The following is a 13,959-nucleotide window of genomic DNA, read 5'->3' as shown; positions in this document are numbered from 1 at the left end:
GTTAGAATCCACGCAGTGTCCTAAATAAGCCTGAGGAAGTAAGAGTGCCTTATGGAAGAAACCTGCGATGGGGCGATTCCAGAGGGGGAAAGGGTCTTTTACACCGTTAACCCTTGCGAGGTTCCTTCTCTTTGGGTGTCCAAAGATAGGCTGGACATGCACATGGTGGGCATGTCGTGAGCAGAGCTGGGGGTCAGACTAGATGGCCCCGGGAATTCCTTCTGACTCGCTCTGTTTCTATGTTTCTCTCTGGCCATCCAGCAAAGGAGGGCAGCATCGCAGAATCCCACGAACCGCGGCGCACACTCCCACCGGCTTCTCCAGGCGTTCCTGAGCAACGCACTCTGGAAAACCCGGTTCCAAAGGGCTCTTTCCAGCCCTCCCTTTGGAAACGTCCAAGCGAGAAGCATCGGCAGCCCGTTTCCCCGTTGCACACCGCTGTTTTGCCGACTTGCACACGCGGCTGCACGGAGCATTGCACGCGCAGTGCGGAACCTTCCCACGGCAAGGGGACGCGCATCCGCACGGCCCTTTGCAGGCGGGGGAAGGGGCACGTACAGGCCGTTGGCCGAAATCCCCCGACAAAGACGGACGGGGAGGGGTGGGTCAAGCCCTCCCAAGAGGTCACGGGCAAAGACTACAAGCCCCAGGATGCCGCGCGCGCGCCCTCACCCATGTGATCCTGGCAGCAAGATACCGTATCTTTCGGGGAGGCGCTGCGGTTTAGTCGGAGGAAGAACCCGAAATCGGGAACGAGTTTGTGGATCTTGCCAGCCGCCTTCGTTGCAGCCTCGCCGACACAGCACAAGCAGAACTTCAGGAAGGTATCAAGATGATGCCGGTAAATGTATTTCGTCTACTTTTTGCGCTGAGCGGTAGGCGGAGGAAGGGTGGTGGAACGGGGGATTCTCTCGGTTCTTGGAAAGGTTCATGCAAAGACATCTGCAATATTTCCCAGCCCAAGTTTGCCAAGCTGCACGAACCAGTCCAGGCTGGTCGACTCTCCCACCGTAAGGGAGCCTGTAAGGGAGCACATTCTGATTTCGACTGCATCTTAACGTCCTGTCAATCCACACGCAAACAAAGCTATTATCTTGCTAGAAACACAGACTAAGTACCTCCACCCATGGCCGCTTACCGGAGTCAGCAGACATTAATTTCTAGATCCCAGCTCAGGCGATGGATGCCCCTGTCCTGCCCAAATTTGGGAGAAGTTGCCTGGACCGGCCTTTCCCCCCGCTATAAGTTGGTGTCCGCACGCAGACGGCAAGGTTCTCAGCCCTCCACTGCTCTCTGAAACCGAAAATGAAAATATTTGAATGTCCTCTCCGATAGCCGAGCAATGAGCAACATTTTCTTAAAACTTACATGAAAAGATGCATTAAGAACTACAGAAAATGTACGCTTAGGAAATGCGTGAAGTGACCAGCTGTGAAGGTGCACAATCCTAGGCAGGTCTACTCAGAAGTAAGCCCCCATAAGGCTGAGGAAGTAGTTCAAGGATCACAATCTGGACTTGTAGTCCTTTTCTGCCTGACGTGGGGTTGCACCTTAGATTCTGGAACAGAGTGGTGGGGGGGGGGGGGAGATGAATCTGAATGGAATTCGGACAACAGAGAGAGTGGGGATCTGTTTCTACACCTTTTGCAAGTTCTCTAGATTAAAGGTGGAGAAGCGAAGTCTGAGGGATCTCCTATTTTTCTTGTTAGAATCCAGAGGTCCACCAGAAACGGGCTTAGCTGCGAAAGATACCCTCTTGGAATCAAAGAGTTTTCAAAGAGTCATTCTGAAGACGGGCACTGAACCCGGCCTGGAGTCTTTCCTAACCCAAACACACTCCTAGTTACCCCATGTTCTTAATCCGTAATTAAGTCAAGGTGGGAGTCATTGTATTGCTTCTGTCGCTAAAGAACTGGGAGCTGGGAATCCTTGCTAATCTGCTGGAACCCTCCAGAAATCTACCAATAGATTGAACTCCACCTTCCACTCCATTCCCCAGCTGTTGGCATTCCTACGTGTCCGTACTGTCAGTGCTTCCAGTTTTTCTGTCCTTGCTTCCTTCCTCTTCTTCATTCTATTTGGCATATGTACGTTGGGTCCCTCTCGTCATGAGGAACCCAAGGTTCCCCTCTCCGTTCTGGCCTTGCAAAGTACGTTACGCCGAGGGCCAAAGTGGGCTTCATGGCAGAATGGGGATTAGGACCCCGAACTCCTGGGTCCCAGTCCAGCACTCTCCACTGCTTCCACCGCACTAACGTTCGGTGTGTTGTTGACCATGGTTGGAACTGGGGTACCAGATGAGTTGGGGTGCCGTTCCAGTGGGTGATTCTGCAGGCCAAGTTGAACTAATGAAGATAGTTGGCCTGGTTTCTTCTTGTGAATGCGGCTGGTTCCTACCTTCGTGCCGCACACCGAAGGGTTACGAACAGGTCGTCTGCCTTGCAGTACAACCCAGACGGGTTCCCTCTTGAATCACGCTGTGCTTTGGCACCCATTTACCTGAAAGTCAACCTCTTTGAATTCAGTGGGACATAGATATGAGTAGACATACTGTATCCAGGACCGCATTCCGAAGCAACTGTCCTGAAGTTTCCAGTTGAATCCATGGGGCAAGTTGAGCTTCACTTGCGTCGTTGATTTGTCCAGGTTTAGCACAAGGCGGGTCATGATCCAAGTATGCTGCCTTCCTGGGTAGGATATCATTAAAGCAGTAAGATATTCCAATAGGAATAAAAGAGGACGGCTCTTCCTTCTAAATGATCACATGCTAATTAGGATAGGCAAGACAAATGAGAGGCAGCCGGGCCAACTTAAGGGCCTTTTTAAATTCCTACGAATGACACATGCTTGTCTTGTGACTGCCTTTGTGGGACGTTTGTCACACAGGACAGGACTTTCCCAAACATCTGATGCTATGTTGCCTTCTGGCCAGCAGATCGCCCAGTCCTCCCCAGCAGAGAGTCCACCCGATTTTCCTGGCTGCCCCTCCTGCAGGCGCCCATCCATGGTCAGAGACACTGGAAGCTTGCAACAGATTTTGAGCAAGGCAGGGTGTGACTGTCCTTCATTTTCTTCTTGATCTGATGCCTCTTTCTGGAGAAGGAAGAGCCATCTGGATTTTTGCAAAGCTCCAGGCTGAAGCTGGGGTTTAGTCATTACAGTGCATGTCAGCGTAGAATTATATCTGAGATAGTGCAGTATATGTGGGATTGCTTCCAAACCTGCTCAGTCCTTTTGGGAGGCATCAGCCCCAGTGGTCAGGGATTAGGGGAAAGGTAGTCCAAAACCTCTGGCTAGCACTGGGTTGCTTATGCCCGCCACGCACGCCTGCAAGAAAACCTGGTTATCTCTTACATCTTGGTACGAAATGACTTCATGTAGCTTGCTTGGAATGTGTGCACAATTCTCCAGCTGAACTGCACTGACAATACCCGCTCAGGAAGCTCGGCAAATAAGAGGCCTCTGTGTCGTTGTTTTCCCATTCTTGGCAACCCAGAAATGGACCACACCCCAGCAAGCCCAGTCTTGCGTAAAAGTGCCTGCCAGTCCTGCATCACAGCTCCTGGGTCACAACAAGGCAGCTCTGGGTGCGCTCTGCGGCAAAGCTCGGGCATGGAGTGCTGAAATGGGCCATCGTTTGGGGGCCTCCACAGTGCTGGAACAACAGAAGACCCCCAGAGCATCTTTGCCAAGCAGAGCGTGAGGGCCGGGCCGGGCCGGGGGTGGCAGTGGGGAGGAGTTGAATGCCAGCTCCAGGGCGTGAGCTCAAGCGGAGTCCAGGGCTTCTGATGGCCAGAGACTCGGGGCAAGTCAGCAGGTCCAGGTCAAAGGCATGGAAGCAAGCCGTGCGATGTTGCAAGCACAGAGAGTGGGAGAGAGAGTCAGGGCACAGTTTCAAGGTCGGCTTCCCGGAGAGATGTTGCTGCGAGGGCAGTAGCAGGCTGGAGCGAGGCAGGGTCTACTTCGAGGAAAGACGGGCAGAGCAGAAAGGGCGCAGGCTGGAGGGAGGCAGGAACAAGCCGGAGCAGAGCAGAGCAGAGCTAGCGCGAAACAGGCAGGCTTCTGCTGGCACAAGGCATAGAGAGGAGGGCCAGAGAACAAGGAGTCCCCAAGACACCTGTGCTGCTGCGGCAGGGAAGCCTCTTCTGCTGGTCTCCGGCTGCACTGCCTAACTGCTCCTCAGGAGTTCCAGAGCTGGTCCTGGTTCTCCAGGCCCTTGCAGGGTCACTCAGGCCCCGATCCCGGCAGTGCGGTTGGTGCCCTCTGTAGCACACCTTTTCCTGGGTTTGCCTGAGAACTTGCACACCGAACAGGGATGTTAGCCAACTTTGGTGCATGTCGCATGTATAACGCACCTTGCACACTTTGCTGGGAACGTACGCCTGGAAATACAAGTGTGTCTTGTGGCCCCCAGGCATTTTCCCTTGGACATAGGCAGGGGGCATTTCAAATCTGAGAAGCCGGCTGCCACATAAGTGAAGTTCCTCGTTTCACACACAGCGTTTGATATTTTAGAGAGTTTTTTGTGCTGCTGCTGCCGCCGCTGCTTTTAGCGATTCCACCCAAGGCGCAGCATTTCTGCTTGGACATGAAACACAGATGTGGCCCTGAGCACAAAGAAATTGCAGGAACCTTGAGTCTAGAGATCCATTCTTTGTAAAAAGACACCTGTGTTCAGTCTCGCTTTGGAGTTTAGCAGTGAGGTGGAATAAGAGGCCAGATAATCACAGGGTTCCCTGTGTAGACGTGGACGCAGTCGATTGGTGAGCCTTACCCGGTGTAGCTGTCTGATTGGCTGAGGATTGCCAACATTTTGGGCAGAGATGGTTTTCCTGGTCACGTGACCCAACTGATGCTCTGTATGGAAGGCACACCACTTCTCTCGTGGAAAGACACCCGCTTCTCTCCATCGCTCTGTATTCTCACACCGAGCTAGATCCAGACTGACAAACAAGTGATTTCCAAATGTTTGAGACTACAGTTCCTATCAGCACAAGACAGCAAGGGATTGTGGTCCCCAGGATGTCTCCTGTTGATCTACGGATCCTTGCAGGTGGGATGAAAAGTACCTGGGATTTGCTGGCGGCCAAGGCGATGCCATGGCAGGTGGGTTGCAGCCTCTGGTCAGCAAGCTGTGAATTGGCTTGCTGAGGCTGATCTCGAAAGCGTGAGTTTCAGCGCACCTGCGCAGGTGCCGCACTCTTCCAATGATGCGCCCATGCCTCTGGCCCGTTTTGGCACATGACAGCCAAACAGCTGCATGGTTGGCAGCGATGGCATAGATTGTACAAGAGGGTGAAGAAAATGAGCGCATTGTTCGTCTCCGACGTCTTGCCAATATCCAACTCTCACGTTGTTATTTCTTGTCCTCCCACTTCCCCCTGCCCATCTTCGATAGATGCATTTCTTCTTCTCTGACAAAGTGGTCCTTCTGTTTGACTTCTGGAATGTCCACAGCCCAGGAGGTAGGAAGAAAAACAAAATTATCTCTAAGCAAATATAAACTTCTGATTATTTGGGGCAGAGATCGTATCAAACCTTTGCTTCAAAAAGGTGAAGGACGATCATGAAAGGTTGCTTTGTTTCATGCAGTACCTAAGATCTTTCTGGACGTCGCCTCCTTAACATGCTTGGCCTCGTGGTGTTTTGCAGGGCCAACCCAAGCAAGCTGAAGCACCCAGGCTGGGTCAGAAACCCACGATGCACAACCCGGTGCGTGGTGGCCCGTGCAGGTGGCCCGGCTCCCGTAGAACAGTAGTGGCCTGGGAGCTTGAGGCCAGTAACTGCTGTCAGACCAGCTTTCCCAAACCCGGTGCCCCCCCAGATGTGTTGGCCTGCAACTCTCGTTATGATCTGCTTGGCATGATGGGAGTTTGGTGTGCCCCATCCGGAGAGCCCCAGGTTGGGGAAGGGCAGTTTGGTTCTGCTCTCAAGGATTTCCAAGACACCTCCCTTCCTCTCCAGGGGATGTGTTACTCCGGCGGGTTCAAGATGGGCTGCGGCATCTGGCGATTCTCCTGCCGACGTGCTTAAGTGGAGGTGGAGCGCTGGGCACTGAGGGGCATTCCTGCCATTCCCAACGATACCCAGAAAGATTAATGCGGGTGGGAAGGTAGGAAGTGGGGAAGGCTTGGATAGAGATTGATCTGTCCAAGACCTATGATCATGATCTATCCAAGACAGAATTGGATAGACATTGATCTATCCAAGACCATGATCTATCCATGGTGGGCATGTCGTGAGCGGAGCCGGCTGGAGCCGGGGGTCAGACTAGATGGCCCAGGAGGCCCCTTCTGACTGGCTCTGTTTCTATGTTTCTATGATCTGAATGACAGGAGGCAGGAAAACAGAGGTGGGTGGGAAGTTGCTCATCAGGCCTGCAGGCTACACAAACTCCAGTGGTTAAGCTCCTGCCTTAGACTACCGAAACAACATGAATTTTTTGATGATGGTGATGATGAAGAAAATATTTCTGAGCCCAGATGGACCCTCAAGGTGACTTCAGTTTCACAGTGTAAAGTTTAACCCTTTAAAACTTCACATGGGGTACAGTTAAGAGCAAGTGGGAAACACAGCTCTAAAAACAGGGAGTGGAACAGACAGATGGGACATTACTTGAGAGCCTGGTGAAATAGAAACATTTTAAGTTTTCCAAAAACTAAGTGATGAAGGGGCCAGTTTGGCATCCTTTGGGAGTTCTGCAGTCAGGGTGGCACTGCAGAGAAGCTGAGCTCCAGCGAACCGAGTCCCTCTCAGTGGTGGGGCGTGAGGAAGGGTCTGCAACCTGTGTGCTCAACTATGGGTAGAGTCATAGAGGGGAAGGTGCTCAGCAGGCCAGACAGCTTTGTCCACATGCCTTTAGGATGAGGAAAGCTGGCCGGATCCCAGTGAGGGCTCACTGCTTTCGCAGGGAGTTGCGATCAGAAGCAGTGGGCGACTCATTTGCCCATCATTTTTAAACGTTAGACATTTGAATCAGGTTTTAACTGCACAGTGGCTTTTTGGTTTTTGATTTTGCTCCTATTCTCGATTTTTTGTTTTGAATTTCCTTCATTTGTGAAATGTTATTGGTTTTATGTGCATATTTATTTATCTAATCACCTGTCGGATTGTTTGCGTTGGTTTTTTGTAAGCCGCCTTGAGACGCCTTTGTGCATAGGGCAGGGTATAAATATTTTAAATACATCAATAAATAAACTCTGCCCTGGAAGTCTTCTGTGTCTGGCGATCCCGGCTGGCAAGTGGGCACCAGGGCCATGCCATATCCAGCAGAGATGGAGCTTCCCTTTCTCAAGCTGGAGGGCAGACTGGAAAAGAAGCTGGGCCCACGAAGCCACCTGCTTCCCTTCTCTGGCTGCACACTTTGCCCCAAAACAAATAAAAGACTCTGGAGCCGCTGTTTGCCAAGCGGCGTGTCTGTTACAGTCACGATTTGCAGTGGCTGCAAAGCAGGGCCAGGCCCCAACCTTGCATTCTGCAAGCTCTCGCCCAGCAAAACAAGCCGTGCAGATCCCAGTGCCTCCCCTCTTTGCTTGCCGGACAAACTGCCGCTCTGGCGGGGCAGCAGCCCTCCATCCTGTGCCCCCAATCCAGAGATGCCAGGATTCAAACCCAGCACCTTTGGCAAAGGAAGGGAATGCTTCCCCCCTGAGCTGCCAGGTGGCATCTGTCCCGAGCTGGCCAAGCTCTGAAGGCGGCCTCTTTTCTGGGCTCTCTAGCAACGGGAAGCAGTTGAACCCGGAAGCACTTGTGTGGACACTGGTTGGATCCACTCAAGTCCTTGGCCAGAAAGTGGGCCCACTGCGCCACTTTTTTGATCGGAGAAGGCCGAGGTGGAACCTGGCCCCTTTGGCTTCCAAGGATACTCTGTGCGACTCCCTTGTGGATCGCGCCTTAGTCGCACTAGAGCAGAGTCAATGAAATCAATCAATCATTCCTGGGGGTCTGCTAGACAGGCCCAAGACAAAACAAAGACGCTTTACAAAGGTCTACAGACACTCCTTCCTCACTCTAGATTGTGAGGAACTTCCTGTGGAGTCAGCCCAAGACTCTTGGGTCATCTGAAATTCTGCACCCAGAAAAGCTTGGTTCTGTGGCTTGAATTCCACCGTGTGCCAGTTGGCACATGCACATTTGCGCTCTTGTTCCGCATGATTATCGCAAGGAGGAAGAAGAGCACAGAGGGGTGCCTGTCCTGCCTCGCCCCACTGCAGAACTAAGCCAGCCTCACGGGCGGGGGAGATGTCTCCACTTTCACCAGGACCCTCAAGTGCCAAAGCAAACATTTCCGGGCAGTTGGTGCCCACAGAGGGCTGCTCTTCTCGTGCTTGCGCAGGGCAGTCCCAGAACTGGGGGTGGGGGCCGTCGCACCCTTGCTCACATCGCCACTCTTGTTCCGACAGGGATGGTGCTCTCGGTGGTGGTGGTCCTGCTGATGGCCGTGCTGTACGAGGCCGTCAAGGTCGGCAAGGCGAAGCTGCTCCAGTGCGCAGTGCCAGCCATTGCCCCCAGCGTCAGCCAGGAGACCCTGCGAGAGCCGGAGAGGGCGTCGGTGAGCACGGCCACGGAGCAGCAGCTCACGCTCCCTCGGAGGAAGTAAGGGCGACAGCAAGGGGCGGGCTGCCGTTCCTCTGGAGAAAGGGGCCCCTTGCACTTTGCACAGGGCTGGCCGGCCCTCCCTCCCGTGGAGCCAAGCGAAGCAGCTGCCTCTGGCAGTCGATGCCGGGGCAGCGGCTTCCCCTCCCCACTGGGTCTCACCCCCTTGCCTGCTTTGTGCCCCGAGCGACTCAGGTGCTCCTCGGTGCCGTGGAGGATATTGCTCCGTGTTGGAGAAAGATCCCGCTGCTAGCTAGCCTGGTCTGACTCTGCGCCTGGACGGGGGAAGGTGCCACATCGATCTTGGACTGCCTGCTCTCCTGGGGCCCCCGGGTGCTCCTTGTGGGGAGGCCCCCAGGATGCTCTGCATGCACAAGGCCCCGGGTTCAGCCTCCAGCATCTCCAGTCACGGTGACAGGGAAAGACCCTTCCCTGCCCAAGGCTGGGTTTGACGGACATGTCTCTCCTGCTCTGAGTCAGAGTCCTATCAGCGCCTCACTTCTAGGGCTCTGCTCCTTCTGCTCCTTGGGCAGGTGCCAGGCAGGCATGGGGTGTGGTGTGTGGGTGTTGTTTTTGCAATGGCGCATTGTTTGTAACACATTTGCTCTATCAAATAGTCTTCTCACCCCAGTGTGCTCCAGATGTATGGGAGTGCAACTCCCATCCTCCACAGTCAACACAGAATAATCATTCTAAATGACCATGTCAGGGGGCTCCAGACTGGGGAAAGCTGCTCTGATTCTTTTTAACAGAATTTTTTAACAGAATTCCTGTATGGAATTCCCTCCCCATGAACCACACATTTTCTCCTTCCATGGCTGCCTTAAGGAGTTTTAGAATCTCAGCTGTTCTGTCTGGCTTTTAATTAAATGTGTTTTTAGCGGTCACAGATGATGGATGGTTTGAAATGGAATTTTATGGAATCTGGCTTTGTTTAAAACTGTTCCTGCAATGATTTTATTGTTTTAAATTGCTTATGAGGTGGTTATATTGATGTCAGTAAAAGTTTTCACGGTGGAGCGGGGCACGTGGTGCCTTCTGCCCAGGTGTTTTGGATTACAAGTCCAATAAACCTCAGCCAGCACAACCAATGGTCACAGATAATGGGACTTGCCTGGACCATCTGGGGGCAATGTGGCGGCTTTTTTCTAGGGTTTGGGGAAACTGTGACCTTGAACCACAGCTAAGAAATGCACGAGTGAAAAAGAGAGAGAGAGAGAGAAAACAGGATGGAATATTAAGGAGGGCACAGCTGACAAACGAAACCAAAGCACTCCATGCTGCAGCATCGAGTTGTGGGTCTGCCGGGTGGAGTTGCTAAGCCTACAAGTTCTCCCAGTTTCACACTGGTGGGCATGTTGTGAGTGGAGCCGGGGTCAGACTAGATGGTGCAGGAAGCCCCTTCTGACTCGCGCTGTTTCTTCGTCATACACGCTACTTGTGGCTCGGGCTGACGCTCGCTGGTTTCTTCTTTTGGAAAAGGTGGTTCCTGTGGCACGTGGCTCAGTCCCTGCTCCACATCGTCCAGGTGGTCCTCGGTTACCTGGTCATGCTGGCCGTGATGTCTTACAACACGTGGATCTTCCTGGGAGTCATCGTGGGCTCGACCCTCGGTTACTACTTGGCCTACCCGCTGCTCAGCAAGCGATAGCAGGCCCGGCGCCAGAGGACGCGTCATCGGTGCAGCTTGAACTCGACCCTACGTCTGGAACCAATCCTCGGGCTCAGCTCTTGCTGGGGAACGGAGGTCACTCCAGCCGTGGTGCCACGATGTTCTCCTGGCTGGGTCTCCTCTCCAGCTGCCACATTCAGGGTATTTCCAACTTCCGATCTTGCAGAACGAGCCGTTTTGCTCCCACCTGTCTTGCAAAAGTGGTTCTCCAGGTGCCTTTGAATAAACTCCAGTAGGCCTTACCATGGGGCGAGGGTTGTGGGGCTAGGAAGGGGGTCTTGCCTGCACTAAAACCACTGGCTCACTGAGACGTCTCATCTACCCCGGCCTTTCCAGACCTGAGCCACCAGGTCTTCCTCGGCAGAAAACCACTTTTTCCCAGGTGAATGTCGACACTCAGTACAGTAAAGGTAGATTCAGGACTGGAGCAAGTGAGATGTTCCCTCCAGGCCTACAACCCCCTCGTTCCTAGCCCACAAGGATGACGGGAGATGTAGTCCCACACTTCTGAAGCACGTGTGTGTGTGTGTGTGGGGTCACTCTTCAGCGTTCTCCCAAAGCTTTCCACCTAGTGCAAGGACGCTCAGAAAGCCTCACTCAACTGCTGGGGAGCAATGGCTTTAAAATCAGGGTGGCTGGTGATGGAGAGGACTGAGCCCACATTGTTGCATCAGGGGCCACTTGGCATAAGGGTGACCGTGAATATCGCATGACACCCTTGCTGCGTCTGCCTTTCGTGCCCAGGGGCTGGGCCTCCTGGAGAGATCAGGAGGACAACTGGATCGTGGACAAGGGGGAGGTTTGGGCCCATCAACAAGCTTCCTAGATCCCAGTTTGTAGTTTGCCTCACTCCCTGGTGACGGTGGGACAGGGAAGAGTCTCGTTCCCATCGTCTTGGACCAGAATGTCTTCCAATGCAGAACGTGACTTTTTTCCGTGGATGTTTGTCAATGAATCATGTGGCAGATTCAGAACTAGAGGACTTCAGGAATGCAAGGGAGAAGGTGGGGGATCCTTCAGGTATGGGGTGAAATTAATCTGGTTTGTGCGCGGGGATGCACTGAGATCATCGGTAATTCTCCGACTTGTGCCTGTCGCAGACGTCAAAGATCCCCTGGGGTTTGCGCTCTGGTCCCTTTTGCAGGGTGGCCTCTTAGGAAAATGTATCCCTTAGCAGAACCAAAATGTGCCCGGGGAATTGGTGAAAACACATGAGTGGGAAGCCAGTGCAGAAACGCAAAGTGACAGATTGTGCCCGGAAAACTGTGCCCCGTAGAAAAAGTGAGTGCTCCGTCGCGCTCCGTGTGGGACAAAGATGTTGGTCCACGATCACGACATGCCCGGAGTGTGTCAAAGCAACCGACTCGTTACCTTTCCCAGTTCCAAGGCTCCCCCCTTCTTCAGCAGAGCCCGCAGCCCTCCAAAAGTCTTGGCCTAGCTTTCCCCTCAGCACTGGCTGTGCTAGCCGGGGCTGATGGGCATTGCCAGCCACAGGTTGCTCATTTGGGCTCAGCGATGAACCTTCCAGGAACTGGACGTCTCGGGAAGGCCTGATTGAACGACAGGACACGTGTATAAATACCCTGCATCTGCTCCTTCAAGTCATTCACACCACCTGGCAAATGGCTACTTTGGCTGAGTCCTATGCAGCTGGACTCACTTACTCGAGCTGACTAGAGTCCTTCGGGAACGATCTAGCCTCCCTCCCTGTCCTCACAGGCAGAAGGTGAAGGCGTCAGTAAATACAGCAGTCCAGCCAGTCATGGCTAACATGGCAGGCCCGGTTTCTCCAACTTGGTATTTCGGACTCCAACTCCCAGCTTTCATGGCCACTGACTAGGGCTGTTGGGAGCTGAAGTCCAAGACCAGCTGGAGAGCACCAAGCTGAGAAAAGCTGTTGTAGGGTGAAACATGCTCTCCCTGGTACAGTTGTGCAGCAGGGCACCGAGCGGAGCACACACAGGATTCCTTTGTGGTCCCCCCGTCCCTGCATAGAGTCCATTGTGTGACGAGCCCCTCTGGCCAAAGGCCAGAGGCCAAAGACAAATGCTGCAGGCCGCTTTGGCCAGATGCTCGCCCACAGACAAGGATGGCTTTATACGGAATTAGACTCAATGGATGCCGCTCAAACCTGAGCCAAAGACCTTTGGCTCTGTAATGCGGAAACGGGGGAGATTCAGACCGAGCAAAGAGCGGACTCTTTCCCTCAGCGCATCGATAAACTATGAAACTGACTGCTACTACTGGGAAGCCTTCAAAGGGGACAGGGCCAGTTCTTGGAGGAGGTCCTTGCGGCTTCGTGGCACGTCCCGTCTTGGAGGCAGTATGCTGGGGAACTTGGGCAAGAGGGAAGGGTCGTCCTCACCCCTGCCTGCGGGAACACAGCTGGTTTGCTGCTGTGTGAACAGAAAGGACTAGTCTCTTATCCACGGTGCTCTCTCTCGCGCTGTCTTCCCTGTCCCTACCCCACGTCCCTTTTGATTCTCAAGGGCGTGGGATTCAGGCGTGGGATCTTCTGCCAGCGCTTCCTGGCTGAGAGAGCCCCCTGCCGAGCAGCTGCTCGGAAGGGGACCTCCATGTCCTTTGCTGTACACCCACCGTGGGATATTGACCCCTGCAATGCAAACTGGATGCTAGCAAAGTTAGACTGGGAATGAAGCACAAGCTGCCCAAAACTGGTTGGATGAAGGCAGCTGGGAAGAATTTTTAATCCGTTTAAAATTGTGTCTGTGCGCAAGCAGCTCGGGGCCTCAATCCGTCCGTTTTGGGGGTTTGGCTTCTCCAGGTCCGAATTAGTATAAACAACCCCACTAGGCTTGGGTGGATATTGTGGGAACTCCCCTTCCAGCCTGCCCCAATCTAGTGCCCTCCAGGTCTTCGGAATGGCCACGCCAAGCATTTTTGACCACTAGCCACATTGGCTGGGGCTGATGGGATCTGGAGACGGCCAGTGCTGAAAGACACACAGCTCCTTAGCTGTTACAGACTCCGCTTACGGCAAGCCGCCTGGTCAGCCTCACCAGCACGAATGGGATTTCTACAAAACAAACCCAAGCTGTAAATTACACACTCAACACTTCAAATCAAGGCTCTGTGAGCGGTGAGGTTGCTTTCATGAGGGGGCATCTGCTAAATTTAAAACGCCACATCAAATCCATCTGCTATACAAGGTGTTTCAAAATCAGTGCCTTTTAAAACATTTTACGAATCATTTGTTATTCCTATACTTACCAGATCAATGTTTGTGCTTTTCAAAACTTCGGTAGTTCTGCTTAATTTTGTTCTGTTTGCAAACACCCCCGTGTGCTCATACCTTCCCTGTCTCGGCTTTCTCAGGATCACACCGTGAAAATTTGGTAAGCACAGTCAGAACAAAATGACGCTTTTCGGGTTTCGATTCACCTGTCCCTTTTCCAGGATGGCCAATTCTTAAATAGGAGACCAGGAGCAAAGGTGTGTCTGGCCTGCAGAACGAGGCTGGAGCAAGGGAAGGTGAACCCTGACTGCTCGTTTCGGAGGCGGCCCCGTGACTTCCTGGAGACACAACAAAATTGCATTTGGCAAGAGGTTAATCCAGTGGTGCTCCACTAAAGGACACCTTTTAAACCGGTTTGTCTCCTCAGAGCACAAATCCTGCAAAGGAGGAGACAGACTATGCTGACATTAAATAAAGCAAGATTTTATTATTAATA

The 13,959-nt window shown here is 53.0% G+C and overlaps 2 protein-coding genes across 3 annotated transcripts in view; one reads left to right on the top strand and one right to left on the bottom strand.

Moving 5' to 3' along the window:
- Nucleotides 1-1,260, bottom strand: part of LOC123028217 (syntaxin-binding protein 1) — a 67,984-nt gene extending 66,724 nt beyond the window's left edge. For both annotated transcript variants that reach the window (XM_044439774.1, XM_044439773.1), the window contains exon 1: nt 1,139-1,260. The gene's annotated coding sequence lies outside the window, so the exon portion shown is untranslated. The remainder of the gene's footprint in view (nt 1-1,138) is intronic.
- Nucleotides 727-13,959, top strand: SLC31A2 (solute carrier family 31 member 2). The gene is made up of 4 exons (XM_044439775.1): nt 727-841; nt 5,399-5,465; nt 8,403-8,595; nt 10,078-13,959. The coding sequence occupies exons 1-4, from the start codon at nt 833-835 to the stop codon at nt 10,244-10,246; spliced, it is 438 nt and encodes a 145-aa protein (XP_044295710.1). The 5' UTR covers nt 727-832; the 3' UTR covers nt 10,247-13,959.

Source organism: Varanus komodoensis, unplaced genomic scaffold (genome assembly GCF_004798865.1).
Source record: "Varanus komodoensis strain SLA01 unplaced genomic scaffold, ASM479886v1 scaffold36, whole genome shotgun sequence".
In the NCBI taxonomy this organism is placed as follows: domain Eukaryota; kingdom Metazoa; phylum Chordata; class Lepidosauria; order Squamata; family Varanidae; genus Varanus; species Varanus komodoensis.
This window is presented reverse-complemented; position numbering and strand designations above follow the sequence as displayed.